Source organism: Gekko japonicus, unplaced genomic scaffold, assembly GCF_001447785.1.
Source record: "Gekko japonicus isolate JY-2015 unplaced genomic scaffold, Gekko_japonicus_V1.1 scaffold548, whole genome shotgun sequence".
Lineage (NCBI taxonomy): Eukaryota > Metazoa > Chordata > Lepidosauria > Squamata > Gekkonidae > Gekko > Gekko japonicus.
The window spans coordinates 89,030-106,965 of NW_015169791.1; the positions used below are offsets into that span (position 1 = coordinate 89,030).

The 17,936-nt window shown below is 43.5% G+C and overlaps 1 protein-coding gene across 1 annotated transcript in view; it reads left to right on the forward strand.

The window, feature by feature from the left end:
• The window catches only part of TBC1D15 (TBC1 domain family member 15), a 70,349-nt gene extending 52,823 nt beyond the window's left edge, over positions 1-17,526 (forward strand). Inside the window, exons 15-17 of the mRNA XM_015417026.1 lie at positions 12,103-12,219; positions 12,893-12,979; positions 16,825-17,526. Of these exons, the coding sequence (XP_015272512.1) occupies positions 12,103-12,219; positions 12,893-12,979; positions 16,825-17,031 (411 nt within the window). The 3' untranslated portion in view covers positions 17,032-17,526. The remainder of the gene's footprint in view (positions 1-12,102; positions 12,220-12,892; positions 12,980-16,824) is intronic.
• Positions 17,527-17,936: the final 410 nt, after the last annotated feature.

The window sequence follows — 17,936 nt, forward strand, 5'->3', positions numbered from 1 at the left end:
CAATACTATCAGATGTTACTGATGCGGAGATTTTACCAGCCAGTTTTGCTGACCATAATCCAGTTTTGTTGGAAATTAAGGATAATCCCAAAGTAGCACGATGGATGATGAAAAATTGGATCCTAAACAAACAAACATTTGTTGAAGAGTGTAAACAAGAATTTGAAGCCTTTTTCAAACATAACATAGTCCCTGAAACAGGTATGGACATGGTGTGGGATGCGTTTAAGGCCTTTGCCAGAGGTAGAATAATTAGACAAGAAATATGGCTGAAGAGACAAAAACAAGAAAAATATAAACAGATAATTAAACAACTTGAAAAAGAAGAAAAGGACTTGAAGAAAGACCCAGGATCCAAACAATTAAAGTTTAATGTCATGAAATTGCAACACCAATTAAACTGTCTTCTGACGCAAGAATTAGCAGAAAAAATTAAATTTGCAAAACTTCACTTTTTTGAAGAAGCCAATAAACCATCCCGCTGGCTAGCATACCGTTTGAGGAAAGATAAAGAAGAAAAGTGGATATCAAAATTAAAAAATGAAAAAGGTGAAGAGTGTTTCCAGCTAGCAGATCTTAAGAGAATCATCGAGAAATTTTACAAAGAGCTATATAAACAAAATGAACAAAATGTTATGGAAATAGACACCTTTCTGAATACGTTCAATAAGAAAAGATTTACAGACGAAGAAAGGAAATTATTAAATGAACCTATTTCGACCTGTGAACTAAACGAGGTGATCAAAAAGCTGAAGAGAAGAAAATCGCCGGGATCGGATGGGCTCTCATCCGAATTCTATCAAACATTTCGAAATGAAATTGATACTCCATTGAAGATGACAATTCAAAATATCTTAGACAAAAAGAAAATTCCAAACTCTTGGAAAGAGGCTTTAATTACATTAATACCAAAACAAGGTACTGAAAAATCACAGATTAAGAGTTACAGACCTATCTCGCTACTTAATATTGATTATAAAATTTATGCTACTATATTAGCTGACAGGTTGAAGAAGGTTTTACAACACACAATACACCCTGACCAGGCAGGATTCTTACCACAAAGATATTTGAGGGATAATGTAAGAACAATATTAAATGTTTTAGAATTCTACGAAGCCCATCCTGAAAAACAGTTAGCCTTACTATTTCTCGACGCCGAGAAGGCGTTTGATAATGTTAGCTGGGAGTTTATATTGAGACTACTTAGACACTGGAACTGTGGTGAGTTATTTTTTCAATTGGTTCAGATGATATATCAACACCAAGAGGCGAAGATAATTTTTAATGGTGATACGACCTCAAGTTTTGCTATTCAGAAAGGGACAAGACAGGGCTGTCCGCTGTCGCCTTTGTTATTTATTTTTGCAATAGAAGTACTCAATGAGAGGGTGAGAGCTGACCCCTTAATTAAAGGTTTAAAAATTAGAGGCGAACAGTTTAAGTTACAGGCGTATGCCGATGATTTAGTTTTTATTTTAGAAGAACCATCAGAATCAATAGAACAACTAATACAAGTACTACAAATGTATGGACGAGTAGCAGGTTTAAAGATAAATTTCCAAAAGTCAAAAATCTTAACCAAAAACTGCTCCAAAGCAACAGAAGAAATATTAAGAGAGAAAACAAGTTTTGAAATAAGTAAGAAAATTAAATATCTGGGTGTGTGGCTGACGAATAAATGTAGCTCACTATTTGATGACAACTACATAAGATTATTGAAAGAAGTTAAAGAAGATTTGGCTGGTTGGAAAGGGTTACAATTGTCGTTATTGGGCAGAATTGCCACAATTAAGATGAATGTTTTGCCAAAAATAATGTTTTTGTTCCAAGCGTTACCGATTATCAAGAATAAGAAATTTTTTAAAGATCTGGAAAAAGACGTTTCGTCTTTCATTTGGCAATCAAAAAAACCTAGATTTAGACTAAAATTGATGCAGGACAGGAAAGAAAAGGGTGGTCTTGGCCTCCCGAATTGGGAACTGTATTATAAAGCCTCCGTTATGCTTTGGATCAAAGACTGGGCCACATTGGCCAATGGCAGACTTCTTAAATTAGAGGGGCATGAACTCCTACTCGGGTGGCATGCTAGTCTTTGGTACAACAAAGGGATAAAAACTTTCGAAAGACACTATGTAAGACAAACTTTATTTAAAGTTTGGAAGGAGATTAAGACGTCATTTTATAAAAAAATTCCTAGGTGGGTCTCTCCTATTGAAACCTCAATGTTATCAACTTTATTCGACTATAATAAAAAATGGAGCTATGAAGAATTTTTAGAGAGCAATAATGATTTAAAATCGAAAGAAATCTTGAAAACGCAAAATAAGGAGCTGCCATGGTTCCAGTACTTACAATTGAAAACTAGATATAAGGAAGACCAAAAAGTAGGATTTTACACTAAGCCAATAGACATAGATAAAATTTGGTTTGCCAGGGGTGGAAAACTAATAAAAAATATGTATAGGAAATTGTTGGATGAGGCAACGCAAGAAGACACAAAAAAAGTTAATTTAGATATGTGGAATAAAGATTTGGGCTATGATATTGAACCTGATAAATGGTCCAAAATTTGGGAAACAAATATGAAGACCACCAGGGCAACTTCCTTCAAGGAAAATACATATAAAGTTATACATAGATGGTACCTATACCCCTCTAGATTAGCCAAATTCTCTCCATCGTCAACCAACATATGTTGGAAATGTAAACAGCAGATTGGTACATACTTCCACATGTGGTGGACGTGTAGCAAAGCTATAGAATATTGGAAAAGTATTAGCGTGGTGCTGAGGGAAATTTTAGAAGAAACAATACCAATGAAAGCGGAGATATTTCTATTGAATATTATTCCCGAAACGTTTAAAAAAGAACAGAAAAATTTGTTATTGCATTGTATAGTGGCAACAAGGATAAGTTACGCCAAATATTGGAAAACCGACAAGATCCCGGACAAACTAGAAGTGTTGCAAAAACTGTTTGAAATAGCGGAGACGGATAAACTATCTGGTATATTAAAAGGGAAAGATGAAAAAATTTTTGAAAAAAATTGGGGGAAGCTGTATAAATGGAGAATTTAGTAGAACTGTCAGGAAGAGTTTTCGACTGAGATATATTGTAAATTATCATGGCTGTATGCTCGTCTATGTAAAGGATATAATTCAGCATATGATGTAAGAGGTGGGTGATGGGAAAAATCAATAAAAACATTTATAAAAAAAAAAAAAAAAAACACAAGAAAGGAGGGTCCAAAAAACTATATCCAGGTGGGCAGCCATGTTGGTCTGAAGCAGTAGAACAAAGTTTGAGTCCAGTGGCATGTTTAAGGCCAACAAAGTTTTATTCAAGGTATGAGCTTTCGTGTGCAAGCACACTTCCTCAGATACTTCTTCAGATCTGAGGAACTGTGTGTGCACACAAAAGCTCAGGGGTCGGTTGACCCCGGGAGTGAGGAGCTGGGGGGCGGGCACATGACCAAGTCAGGCCACGAGGAGGCAGAAGGAAGGTAAGTTGTGGCCCGGTGCCGTAGCGCAGGTCCCGAGAAAGGCCTTCAGGGGCTGGCCGGGCCCCTGCCGCCATGGCAGCGTTTCTCAACCCGGTGCCAAAGCGCAGGGCCCAAGATAGGCCTTCAGAGGCCGGCCACCCCCCCTCCCCCACCACTGCCGCAGCGTTTCTTGGCCCGGTGCCAGAGTGCAGGGCCTGAGAAAGGCCTTCAGAGGGCCCCCCCCCAGCTGCCGCCGCGTTTCTCAACCCGGCACCGGAGCACAGGGCCCAAGAAAGGCCTTCAGATGCTGCCACCCCTTCCCTCCGCCGCCACCGTGTGTCTTGGCCCGGCCTTCTCTCCCCCCCCCCAAAGCCCTGAGAGCCAAGTACAAGGCTGAAAGGGGCTTGGATCTATGAGTTCCAAGCCCCTTTCAGCCTTGTCTCTCCCCGCTTCCCCGCCCACCCAAGCCCCAGGAGCCAAGTACAAGGCTGAAAGGGGCTTGGATCTATGAGTTCCAAGCCCCTTTCAACCTTGTCTCTCCTCCTCACCCAAGCCCACAGGAGCTCAGGGCAAGTATTACAGGGCTTGCATTTAAGAGGTCTCTTAGATCAGGGGGTGTGGCATATGCAAATAGGTTATGCTAATATGTTATGCTAATGAGCTCCTGCACCTCTTTTTCTATGAAATGACCCCTGCAAAAGCTCATACCTTGAATAAAACTTCGTTGGTCTTAAAGGTGCCACTGGACTCAAACTTTGGTCCAAAAAAATCAGTATTGAGGGTATGCCAGATAAAACAAAAGTCTTCACTGGCAAGAGACCAATAGAGGGACATACACGAATTAACCTGGGGAGGGAGTTCCAACGTTTTGGTGCCTTTCTCAGATTGCCACCTGTCTAGCCTCTGATGGCGAAAGTAACTGAAGCAGGGCCTCTGAGGAAGACTGAACAGGTAGGTTTGAATGGGAGATAGTGGTCCCAGGCCATACAGGGCTTTGAAGGTTAATACCAGCACCATGAATTGAGCCTGTAAGCAAATTGGAAGCCAGCATAGGTGGAACAAGACTGGAGTCATATGGTCCCTATGGCCCACTCCAGTCAACAGTCCTGCCCCAGCATTCCATACCAACTGTAGCTTTTGGACAGTGGGGTCCCCAAGGCTGACTGTGAAGAGCTCCAAAAGGACCTCCACAAACTGGGTGAGTGAATAACAATGTGGCAGATGAAGTTCAGTGTTGGTAAATGTAAGGTGATACATGTTGGGACAAAAAATCCCAGCTTCAAGTATAGACTAATGGGGTCTGAACTTGCAGAGACTGAGAGGGAAAACAGTCTTGGGGTTGTAGTGGGCAGCTCAATGAAAATGTCAACCCAGTGTGCTGCAGCAGTGAAAAAGGCAAACTCTGAATTAAGGATTATTGGAAAGGGATTGAGAATAAAACGGCCAATATTGTCATGCCCCTGTATAGATCTGTGGTGTGTCCTCATCTGGAATACTGCGTACAGTTCTGGTGACATTGGACATTGCAGAGCTGGGAAAAGCACAGAGGAGGGCAACCAAGATTGATTAGGGGGTTGGAGCACCTTCCCTATGAGGAAAGGCTGAAGAGTCTGGGACTTTGTCAACTCTCTCCACCCCATACCTAATTTTATAAACCTCTATCATGTCCCCCCGTTGTCATCTATTTTCTAAACTGAAGAGATGACTAAGGGGAGACATGACAGGGGTTTATAAAATTAGGTATGGGGTGGAGAGAGTTGATAAAGTGAATTTTTCTGTCTCTCCCAGAATATTAGAACTCTAGGGCATCCAATTAAGCTGGTGGGCGGTAGGTTCAGGACAGACAAAAGGAAATACTACTTTACACAGAGAGTGATTAAAATGTGGAATTTGCGGCCAGAGGAATAAACAGCTTTAAAAGGGGATTAGATTCATGGAGGATGTCTATTGGTGGCTACTAGCCATCTTGACTGAGGGGAACCTCCACATTCAGAGGCACTCTATCTTTGAATCCCAGAGCCAGGAGGCAACATCAGGGGAAGTGTCAGACTCCTCACAGCATCATGATGAAGTACATGCTTGTAGAAAGGTTTTACTTTATTTGAAGCCCGGGTGATGCGGGCTCATCGTGCAAGAACTTGCAAGACTACGCCATGGGGCCGGCCGAGAAAGACGAACTGAGAAAGTTTATCGATAAGAACTTGGCCCGTGGGTTTATACGACCGGCCTCATCCCCTTTTGCTGCCCTGGTGTTCTGAAAGAAAAAGGATGGGGGGCTGAGACTCTGCACGGATTACCGCAGGGTTGAATGCAGTGTCAGCCACCAACGCCTACCCGATGCCTTTGATAAAAGATTTGTTGGCAGAAGCCGCAAAGGGGAAGATCTTTTCAAAGTTGGATTTGAGAGACGCTTATTTTCGTGTGCGCATAAAAGAAGGCGATGAGCCGAAGACCGCTTTCAATATACCACTGGGCCAGTTCGAGTACTTGGTGATGCCTTTCGGGCTTCAAGGGGCTCCCAGCACTACCGGAAAGCATGCGGCTGGGGTGACCACAAACGATCTGGTTTCCCAGTGGTCACCTGCCCCCATCAATAAAGGTACAGTCTCATAGATACATGGTTCTTTCATGGGTGAAGATGATGGGATCTTTCAGCTTCACCACCCCAATCTCCAACCCCGCCACTACCGATGGGCTTATTAAGTCTCTCCCGCACCCCGAGTCAATGAGGGCCTTTGCCCTCACATGCGTTCCAAGGGTTGGGTTCAACACGGAGACAGTCACAAAGAGGAGGGAAGGGGGTTCGCTCACCACTTTTGGCACCTTGCTGGAAGGGTCCTGCCGGTCTGCGCCGTCTACAGCAGGACCGAGTCGTTTCCCGCCGGCTTGTTTTCCTCATTGCTCAAGTCACCCTCGTCGTCCTCAGGTGAAGCTCATAGCGCCTTCGCAAACTTCGGCTTCGCGGCAGGTTTCCTCCCTGGGGTTTTTGCCCGCGTCGGCTTTCTCCTGGCGCCCAGGTTGCCCGCAGTCGGCGGCGGAATGCTCTCGTTCTCCACACTTGAGACATAAACCTTGGCACATCCGTTGCTCACGCAGGGCATCTGGTTGCTGTGTCGGTTTGGGTTTGGGGGTACCTGGGGTGGCTCTCCCCCCCGTTGCTACCATGTCGAGTTTTAACGTCTGCAAGCGGTTCTCCGCACTCTCAGCCTCTTGCATCCACGGCATCACTGAAACCGGGTCTACTGATCTCAGCACCGTCTCTCTGATCTCGGCGTTTAGCCCAACCCGGTACATCTCTGCCAGGACGTTGTCTGGCCAGTTGGGCAGCTTGGCGGCGTGTAGCTTGAATTCAGCCGAGTACTCGCGGACTGATCTCCTACCTTGCTTCAGCGTGCGCAAGTACGCTCGTGCCCTTGGGCCCACATTCCGATCTTCGAATTGCACCCGCAGTGCCCACATAAAAGCATACATATCCGTAAGTTCAGGGCCCCTGGTGTTGTGGAGCCCCACATACCAGGCTGCTGCCGCTCCTCGAAGTCTCGCGGCCACCACGTCAATACGGCTGCTGTCGTCGGGGAAGAGATGTCCCGATCGGTCCACAAATTTCTGCACTTGCACCACAAAATAGGCGAGCTCTTCGGGGTTGCCATCGAACGTTGTCTCTATCAGATCCTTTGGTCGGGGGTTCGTTTGGCCTCTGGGACTGCCTGGATGAGGCGGTGGCGCTGCACGTCTGCAGGTCGCGGCACTGGAACTGGAATCGGTTGCTGGGGGACCCCCTGTTGGCCGGGCAGCCCTGTTTGGCCTTGGTCCCCAGGTCCCTGCGGTAGCTGGTCCTTTGGCACCCCATCCGCCGGTCGCATCCGTTCGAGAGCTTCTGCGATGGTTTGCGTGACCAGCTCCAGGATGGCGTGCAGCATTTCTTCCAGCGTTTGCTGCAATTCCCGCACCGTTCGGTCTGTCGTCTTGATCCGGTCCATCAACCCCTCTTCCAGAGAGGTCCGGCCGCTCCTGGCCTTTGATCGATCGGTCACCCATGGCGGCGGCACGGGTTCAAACTGGGCTCCCAGGGGAGGTAGTCCTTGCGCCCCCAGCCCTTGGTCATAGATACTGTATCTCAAGGAGAAGCCTATGTGCGAATACGACTCTCGTGTGGTATCCGCATCAAAGTGGCTCCAGCTTTGACCAGCGAGGGTGTCATGCCGGTACTTGGGACCTCTGGGTGTCATGAAGAAAGTCGCCGTCGACCTCATCGGTACCGTCCCCCCACCTGGCACCAGTCGTCACCGGTACTGATGCAGCAGTCACTGGGATCCCATCCCCATCATCTGGATGAGCCGGTTCCTCTTTGTCGAGGTTGGGTGTTTTCCCCTCTTTGTCACTCAAATCGATATCGATAGATTTGCTGAGATGGGGAAAGTTGGGATTCTGAACAGAATGTCAGACTCCTCACAGCATCATAATGAAGTACACGCTTGTAGAAAGGTTTTACTTTATTTGAAGCTAAGGTGCATAACAAGATCGCTGTTCAGAATGAGAGGGAATCAGACAGCAAAGCATAATATAGATCATTCAAACTACTGAGGCCCAATTGCGGGGTTTCCCGTGCGTGCCTTTGGGCTTGAGAATAAACGTTCCTAGGCAGAATCTGTTATCTATTTCTCACGGTGTTTCATGAGAGCTTCCTTACACTAACAAGCACTTGCAACCACCTGTGGCCTTGGGAGATATAAAAGTTTCGGCAGGCTAAACAGTCATGCGCATCTGCAGTCCTACGGCTGAAAGCGAAAGCAGGCAAACGAATGCAGTAATACAAAACAAAACATTGGCAGCTCGCTGACAGGAAGGCCTTAACTTTGGCCACTATGCCCTGTTGTTGACTGCCCAGAGGAACTGGTTGGCAATTGTGTGAGATAGGATGCTGGACTAGATGGACCATTCGTCTGATCCAGCAAGGCTCGTATTATGTTCTTATGACAGTCTTCAAGGGTTAGCCCCACACAGAGTACATTGCAGTAATCTAAATGTAACCAGGGTATGCACCAGTGGCCAGATCTTTTCTGCTCAAGAAAGACCACACTCTGAAATCTACCCTTGAGGTAGGAGTGGGACCACCACAGGACACTGCCTCTGAGTCCTGAAAGGCGATCCAGAAGGATACCATGATGGTTGGTATCAAAAGCCAACAAGAGGTCCAGCAGAATTAACAACGTTACAACAACCCCTGTCCGTTTCCTGGTGCATGTCATCCACCAGAGTGACCAAGGCTTTTTCAGTCCCATATCCAGGCTTGAAACCAAATTGGAACAGATCTAAACAATCTGCTTCATTCCGTAATCTCTCTGGTTGGCCAGCAACCACTTGTTCAGTCACCTTGCCCAGTCTGTCAGCTCTCCCTCCAGCAGATTTAAGCAGCCAGGAGGGGCAAGGGACATAAAACAGATGGTAGTTCTCAGACTTCCAAGAATCTTGTCCACATCCTCAGATTGGACAAGCTAAAAGGTATCCTGCACAACTGGACAAATTGGCACCATGGGACCATCTGTTCCTGTTACTGCTGACGTAGTGTCCAAGTCAGAATGGATATGAGAGTTTTTATCCTCAAAATGCTTAGCAAAAGATCACAGCAGGCTGAAGAGCAGTCCACCTCCTCCAACTCCTCCTGCTGGTCAGAACCCAATAGGCCCTGGACCACCCAGATCAGCAATACTTGCTAACTAAAACAGGTGAGGGTGTCCTTTCTTTATTGAGTATTCTGGCCTTGTACTTGCAGTCATATGATTACTTTCATGTCACAGTCGCTGGACTGATTTCCTGCACCTACTTTGTAGGGATTTCTGTGAGAATTAACAGAATTTCTTGACAATAACTAGGAGCCTTTAGTAGATTCTGAGAATGTCATCTTTATTTGTCTAATGTCTGTTTTTCACTCCTCAGAACTTTCTCTCAGACACCTACTGTCTAATATGTTATAAAATGTTTGCTAGTTTTTTAGTAATTCTACCTTAGTAGAATTTTATTGTTGTCATTTAAAATGTATAAAAGTCCCTAAAATATGCTAGAATGTCTCCAGATTTGGTGTATATAACTGTCTCCAGATTTGGTGTATATAACCACATTTCAGGATCTGGATATTAGTTCAATTTGAAAGCTGAATATTGAACAATTGAATTGTTCTGGCTTGCCTGTGTTACGAAGAGATGGTTTCAGGCATACAATTTAGTGGTACTGATGATTATACCGAGTTTTGTGGAAGAGTTTGTATTCCCTTTTATTTTTCTGTTTCTGATAAAAAAATGGGGAGCTGGTAGTTTTCAGAGTTCAAGAGTCCTGAAGAGGTTTGCCAGGCTTAATTCTATTGTGTTATTCAGCCAAGCAGTTACTTGATTATGTTTTCAAAAAGACTGTGGTTCTCTACTCCTAACTTTAAATTCCCACATAAGGATCCCAAGAACCTGTTGGAAGTGTTTTGTACCCATTGTGGATGGCAGACACTGCCAGGACCTATCCCTGCTGTTCCTTTTAAGGTCCTCTGAAAATCTATAACAAGAAATTAATTATAGATGGAAAAATACAATACCTTGCTTATGAACTATGTAGATAAGGGTTTAATTAGAACCACTAACTCTGAAGCATTTATAACCTTTAATGAAATCTATAATGAAAAATTGTCTAACTATTTCCCCCGATATAATTAAGTTTCTAGAAAAAAAGAACTCTTTGGAGATTTTTGAAATTATAGATACAGACAGTCTTAAATTGTGGAAAGAAAGATTGAGTGCTTTAAATCAGACTTCCAAGTTATAAAAAAACGCCCATGGAAATATTTATTTATACTACTGTAGAGTATAACTTGTTCTCTTTCTCCTCTGAATGAAGTATCAGGCATATTTGGGGATTAAAGGCTGTAATCCTCTTCAAATTTACTTTAGAGCAAGAACATGGAAGTCAGTTGGACTTCCATATAAACATAGGATCAGGCTGCTGAAGCAGTAACTGCATACCTATCTTACCATATATGTGCTTTAACTAACTTTTCCCCAAACAGCATTTTAACTAGACCAGGGACCCCCAACCGTTTTGAGCCTGCTGCCACCTTTGGAATTCTGACACAGTGTGGTGGACACCGGCACAAAATGGCTGCCACAGGAGGTGGAACCAGCTGTAAAATGCTTGCTGGAGCTTACACATAATTAAGATCTCTGTGCTGTGGTGGTGGCAGCTTTAAAAACTGCACAGCCAGTCAGAACCCCTGCTGGACAAAACCCACACCTAGCCCCGCATTTTCTTAAAACACTTGTTGGGCACCAGAAAAGGTGTCAGCAGGTGCCATGGCACCCATGGGCACCACGTTAGGGCCCCTTGAACTGGACTGTAAATTTCCACAACGTAAAAAGTTATTAGGTTATATATTCTTACATCTTGGGATTCCTGACTGTATTTCCTTTTACAACTTTACTATAAATAGGTATGCCCCATTTCCCTAATGTTCAAAGTGGCTTACAACATACATTAAAATTAACTATTGTAATAAACAAATGAAGAGGCAGCAGTGAAAACTACCAGAATATGTAGGAACAACTGTCAGGGTGACATAGCAAAGTCATAGTCATTAACAAACAATAACTCAGTTAAAAGTAAAACAGAACAACAAGGGCTTCACCTGGTGCCTGGACACAGATCAGGAAGGTGCCAAGCGATCCTCAAAGTACTGGGGAGGTGCATCCTCTAGGCTCACTCAGCACCTGCATCTATTTAGAAAGGGGATCGGTGGCACAGAGGATTTATCCTCTGGTTAGTAACTTCTGAGCTGAACAGTACAGCTGTCAGTTCTAGCCCAGTGTTGGTGTGAGCTACCAGCCTTGTCCCTAGCTCTCCGTCCACCCAGTGGTTCGAAAGCTTCGGTGAGTAGATAAAATGGGTGCCACTCCTTAGAGAGGGTGGGCACACCAAAAAAACCCCAGTGGGGGAGGTGTTAGCCGGCGACCAGAATGCTCAGCTCGCAAGATTGAAAGCCTAAGAAAACATCTCTTCGACTCCGAGAAGCCTGTAATGGGCTGTTCCAGCCAGGCGGTGGCAGTGTGGCGCTGCAAGACCTGGAGAAGCTGACATCATCTAGCCAAGCCGAAGTGAATATGCTGACGGAGCTCGTCTGACCCTGCAGCTGAACAAACCCTCGCCGACTGTGAATTTGTGTGATTTAAAAGATATATGTTGTCCTCCCTTACCCCATAAATCATTGTTAGTCCCACGTGAATGAGTAACTGTAAATCGCTCAGAGCCAGCAAGCTCTGCAGGATTGAGCGATTAATAAATGGAAAGATGATGATGATGATGATTATTATTATTATTATTATTGCTGGTTCATCCAAAGAACGATCTCTCCAGAAGACCTCAATGGGCTGGGAAGTCCTTCTGACATTTTAGTAGCTTTGATAGCTTTAAGGTATAGAAGAAAGCAAAAGATGCCAAAGTGCGGTTTCTTCCAAATACAGAAACATTTCACAAATAGGAGTAAAACAAAATGAGATTCATGTAGGTGGCTAAAACTATACCATTATATTTTCAGGGGAAATGTCCAGGTTCTTGATTCAACAGCAACTTTAATATTTTACTAGGTAATGTGGACCGAGTTGCCATGCCAGAACTTCCATCTTCTTATCTGTTGTGCTATCCTGGAATCTGAAAAGCAGCAAATAATGGAGAAACATTATGGCTTTAATGAAATATTGAAGGTATTGGTTGCATATTAATTTAAAATCCAGATTGCTCCTTTTCTGGTCTCTTTGTCTTACGTTGAAAATGATGAGTGTTCCTGAGGGACCATAACTGGTTAACATTTTGTCTGTCTCACTTAATTCCAGAATCCTGTAAGGAGTGAGACTGCATAACGTGTTGTTGGTAGTCAGCTATGTTTTTACTCTGATAGGCAGTGCTAAAAATGTAACCCATCACATTGAGAGACACTGTTTTATGGAACAGCTTTCTTATTCAGTTGTGTTTTTAAAAAGGCTGACTGATCTTGAGGGCTAACTGGAGCACTTTTTTATTGACTTGAAGCAAATATAGCCTCCTGAACTACCTTGGGCCAAGGAGTTCCACCTGGTGTATAATGCTGCCACTGAGTCTGGCACTGTGGCTTCAGGTGACTTCTTTACGAGCCAGGAGAGGTCACCCAGTCCCCTGTTCAAGGCAAGATTACTGCTGGATGCTGAGCATTCCCTAGAAAAGCAGCAGGCGCCTCCCCCCCATAAGACCTAGAGGTGCTGGTGGTGGGTTTCCACACCTGAGCCTGGGGAACTGCCCTGCCAGGTGTTGCCATAAGACAGACTTATGTGCATACCCAAATGAATGCTACTGATCACATACACTTTGTTGCACTTTATCATTCTTTTTGTTATGTTATAGCATATCAATGAGCTGTCTATGAAAATGAATGTGGAAGAAGTACTTTGCAAAGCAGATGCCATTTCTATACAGATGATGAATTGCAAGGTAAAAGGAAAGCATATTTTGTATGAGCATTGCTTGTGGTAAACACATGAATGGGGTGTGTGTGTAGAAAATAACCTACTACTTCACTACTACTTTGGGGGTTGATAAAGAGATGCTGTTCATAAAGAACTTATTAGATGCTATTTGTTCTGAGTCAGCTGCCAGAGTTGATTTGCACTCTCGTTATTAGCCCTTTTAAGACATAGCCTCCAAACGGTGCATAGATTTTCCTGATGCATTCAGTCACCATGCGGTCTGAACACGGGGAATGTACATATTTAGCATGGAAGTAGTTTTGGTATATGTGAACTGACCACTGGATTTTTCAGGATTGATTTGTGCGTACCTAAATGTATGCATTTGCAAAATACACATGTTCCCCAGTTCAGACACCATGATGTCCATGCATATCGGGAACATCATGGGTAACAGGCTCCCAGTATGCACAGTTGCTGGGCTCCTGGTTGTTATTGTTCAGTCGCACAGTCAAGTCGGACTCTTCGCGACCCCATGGACCAGCTCCCGCCAGGCCCTCCTGTCTTCCGCTGTCCTCTGAAGTTTGCTCAATTTCATGTTCGTTGCATCTATGACACTGTCTAACCATTTCATCCTTTGCCGTCCCCGTCTTCTTTGACCTTCAATCTTTCCCAGCATCAGGGTCTTCTCCAGTGAGTGCTCCCTTCTCATTTGGTGGCCAAAGTATTTGAGCTTCAGTTTCATTATCTGGCCTTCCAGGGAACAGTCAGGGTTGATTTCTTTTAGGATTGACTGATTTGTTCTTCTTGCAGTCCAAGGGACTCTCAAGAGTCTTCTCCAGCACCATAGTTCAAAAGAATCTATTCTTCGGCGCTCGGCCTTCCTTATAGTCCAACTCTCGCAGCCATACATTACTGGGAATACCATTGCCTTTTTGACCATGCAGACTTTTGTTGGCAGGGTGATGTCTCTACTTTTTATCATGCTGTTTAGGTTCCCCATCGCTTTCCTCCCAAGGAGCAGGCGTCTTTTAATTTCATGGCTGCAGTCACAGTCTGCGGTGATCTGGGATCCCAGGAACGTGAAGTCTGTCACTACTTCCACAGCTTCCCCTTCTATTTGCCAAGGAGTGATGGGGCCGGATGCCATGATCTTAGTTTTTTTGATGTTGAGCTTCAAGCCCACTTTTGCGCTCTCCTCTTTTACCCTGAGCAAGAGGCTCTTTAGGTCCTCTTCACTTTCTGCCATTAGAGTGATATTGTCTGCATATCTCAGGTTGTTGATCTTTTCCCCAGCAATCTTAATTCCCGCTTGTGATTCATCCAGGCCAGCATTTCGCATGATGTACTCTGCATATATATTAAATAAGCAAGGTGACAGTATACATCCTTGTCGTACTCCTTTTCCTATGCTGAACCAATCAGTTGTTCCGTATCCGGTTCTAACTGTCGCTTCTTGGCCCTTATACAGGTTTCTCAAGAGACATGTGAGGTGGTCTGGTACTCCCATCTCTTTAAGGACCTGCCATAGTTTGTTGTGATCCACACAGTCAAAAGCTTTAGCATAGTCAATGAAGCAGAAGTAGATATTTTTCTGGTACTCTCTTGCTTTCTCCATAATCCAGCGAATGTTGGCAATTTGATCTCTAGTTCCTCTACCTCTTCGAAACCCAGCTTGTACTTCTGGTAGTTCTCTATCCACGTACTGTTGAAGCCTAGCTTGTAGGATCTTGAGCATGACCTTGCTAGCGTGTGATATGAGTGCAATTGTGCGATAGTTTGAACATTCCTTGGCATTGCCCTTCTTTGGGATTGGAATGTATACTGATCTTTTCCAATCCTGTGGCCACTGTTGCGTTTTCCAAATTTGCTGGCAAATGGAGTGCAGAACTTTAACAGCATCATCTTCTAAGACTTTGAATAGCTCAGCTGGAATACCATCACCTCCACTAGCTTTGTTGTTAGTAATGCTTTCTAAGGCCCATTTAACTTCACATTCCAGGATGTCTGGCTCGAGGTCAGTGATTATACCGTCGTGGTTGTCAAGGACATCGAGGTCTTTCTTGTATAGTTCTTCTGTGTATTCTTGCCATCTTTTCCTAATCTCTTCTGCTTCTGTTAGGTCCCTACCGTTTTTGTCCTTTATCATGGCCAGCTTTGCATGGAACGCTCCCTTGATTTCTCCAACTTTCTTGAAGAGATCTCTAGTCCTTCCCATTCTATTGTTTTCTTCTATTACTTTGCACTGTTCATTCAGGAAGGCCTCCTTATCTCTCCTTGCTGTTCTCTGGAAATCTGCGTTCAGTTGGGTAAATCTTTCCTTTTCGCCTTTGCCTTTCGCTTTCCTTCTTTCCTCTGCTATTTGTAAAGCCTCATCAGAAAGCCACTTTGCTTTCTTACATTTCTTTTTCTTTGGGATGGTGGTGATTGCTGCCTCCTGTACGATGTCACGAACCTCTGTCCATAGTTCTTCAGGCACTCTATCTATCAAATCCAGACCCTTGAATCTATTCTTCACCTCTACTGTATATTCATCAGGGATGCGATCTAGGTCAAACCTGAATGGCCTCGTGGTTTTCCCAATTTTCTTCAGTTTAAGTCTGAATTTTGCAATGAGTAGCTCATGATCTGAACCACAGTCAGCTCCAGGTCTTGTTTTTACTGACTGGATAGAGCTTCTCCATCTTTGACTGCAAATTATATAGTCAATCTGATTTCGGTGTTGCCCATCTGGTGATGTCCATGTGTAGAGTCGCCTCTTAGGTTGTTGGAAAAGGGTGTTCGCTATGACCAGTGTGTTCTCTTGACAAAACTCTGTTAACCTTTGCCCTGCTTCATTTTGCTTTCCAAGGCCAAACTTGTCTGTTATTCCAGTTACCTTTTGACTTCCTACTTTAGCATTCCAGTCCCCTATGATGATGAGGACATCATTTTTTGGTGTTAGTTCTAGGAGGTGTTGTAGGTCTTCATAGAACCGGTCCACTTCAGCCTCTTCTGCATCAGTGGTTGGGGCATAGACTTGGATTACTGTGATGTTGAATGGTTTGCCTTGGAATCGGACCGAAATCATTCTGTCATTTTTGAGATTGTATCCCAGTACTGACTTTTGCACTCTCTTGTTCACTATAAAGGCCACACCATTTTTTCTACGAGATTCCTGGCTACAGTAGTAGATATAATGGTCTTCTGAGTTAAATTCGCCCATTCCTGTCCACTTTAGTTCACTGATTCCTAAGATATCGATGTTCAGTCTTGCCATCTCATTTTTGACCACGTCAAGCTTACCTTGATTCATAGATCTTACATTCCAGGTTCCTATGCAGTATTGTTCTTTGCAGCATCGGACTTTCCTTTCACCATCAGACACATCCACAACTGAGCGTCCTTTCGGCTTTGGCCCAGCTGCTTCACTCTTTTGGGGTTACTTGTACTTGCCCTCTGCGCTTCCTCAGTAGCATATTGGACACCTTCCGACCTGAGGGGCTCATCTTCCGGCGTCATATCTTTTAGCCTTTTGATACTGTCCATGGGGTTTTCTTGGCAAAACCCCATGGGCTCCTGGTACAATTGGATAATGAAAAGGGCTCATTTTGTCTGAAGGCCAGAAAAGTGAATTCATGTATATGATTTGGAACACAGTCATTGAGAATGCAGAATTGCAGTTCTGCATGGAATGCACAGTAGTGCCCTATGGTGATTGAAAGCAAACAATTTTGTTTCCAGAATTATCAGAATATTTATTTTAGCACTAACTTGGTATCTGCCTTTTAAAGTCCATTCATTCATAAATGTGTATGTTATGTACAGTTCCACTGAGCTGACTTTTGAATAATAGAAAAACAACAAGCTGTATCAAATGTTTCCTCACAGGAATTGCCTCAAGGAGTCTGCGAGGTTTTGGGATTAGAAAATAGTGCCGTGACGACGCCAGACTCTGACAACGGGGACGATGAGATTGCTGGTGGGATCAGTCATGCTACATCAGCATATCCACGGCTCTCCATGCCTTTGGCTGCTGTGAGCCATGGGATGAAGGAGAGCGCTGAGCAGGAGGCTCCGACTGCGGCCACAGATTGACACCCGTATATGGTTGTTTGGTTTTATTTTGAAGAGACACTTTATTACAACTGTTCTGTTTCTTTCAGGCACTTGAGGGTGGATATTTAAAAAAATTGTGTTGATTAAGCTTTAAAGATTTGGGAAAGAGATCGTGTACTGTAATGCATCAAAGCTTTACAACATGACCTAATTATTTTTGTAGTTTCTTCTACCAAAATAGCCTTTTTGTTTTCAATAACATTCCTTAATATTTTTGTAGCCAAGTGCATTTTTTTCTCTCTTTGATGTTATGGAAATCAGCTGAACAGGAATGGCTTGGGAATAGATGCATCTGTATTGCTTTCACTTTTCAAGCTTTTCAGCATTGATGGTTCTTGGATTTAATAAGATTCAAAAACTCTTCTATACTGTTTCCGAAGTGAAAAGATGCTAATTTCATAATTAACAGTGCTTTGTAAATGAAAGGATCGCATTCCTTCTCAGATGTTTACAAAAACACTTTCTAAGTATTTGTGGCGGTTGAGTGTAGATTCGCAATGAAGATTTTCATTTGTGCTGCTCCTGGATTCTGATTTTTTTATAATCCAAGGTGGCTGAACAGTACTTTTTACATATTAACATCTCTTCACTTATACATATGTATGTATGAATTAGATACATATTCAAAGTTGTGAGTATTAAAGGATAAATCTATTTTCACTATTTTGACTAAGTGAAGCTTGGCTGTTCATTCAAACAGTTCTGACCAAATTTTAATACATAGCTTCAACCCTGGCTATTTTTGAAAACCTTTCTTTTTTTAAAAAAAAGAACCCAAGGATAAATATCTATGTGGAAATATTCAGCTGTACACCTGATGTAATTTTGCAGCAGCTTTCTTCATTACCTAACTAATAATGTTTATCTTTGCTTAATTGTATAGT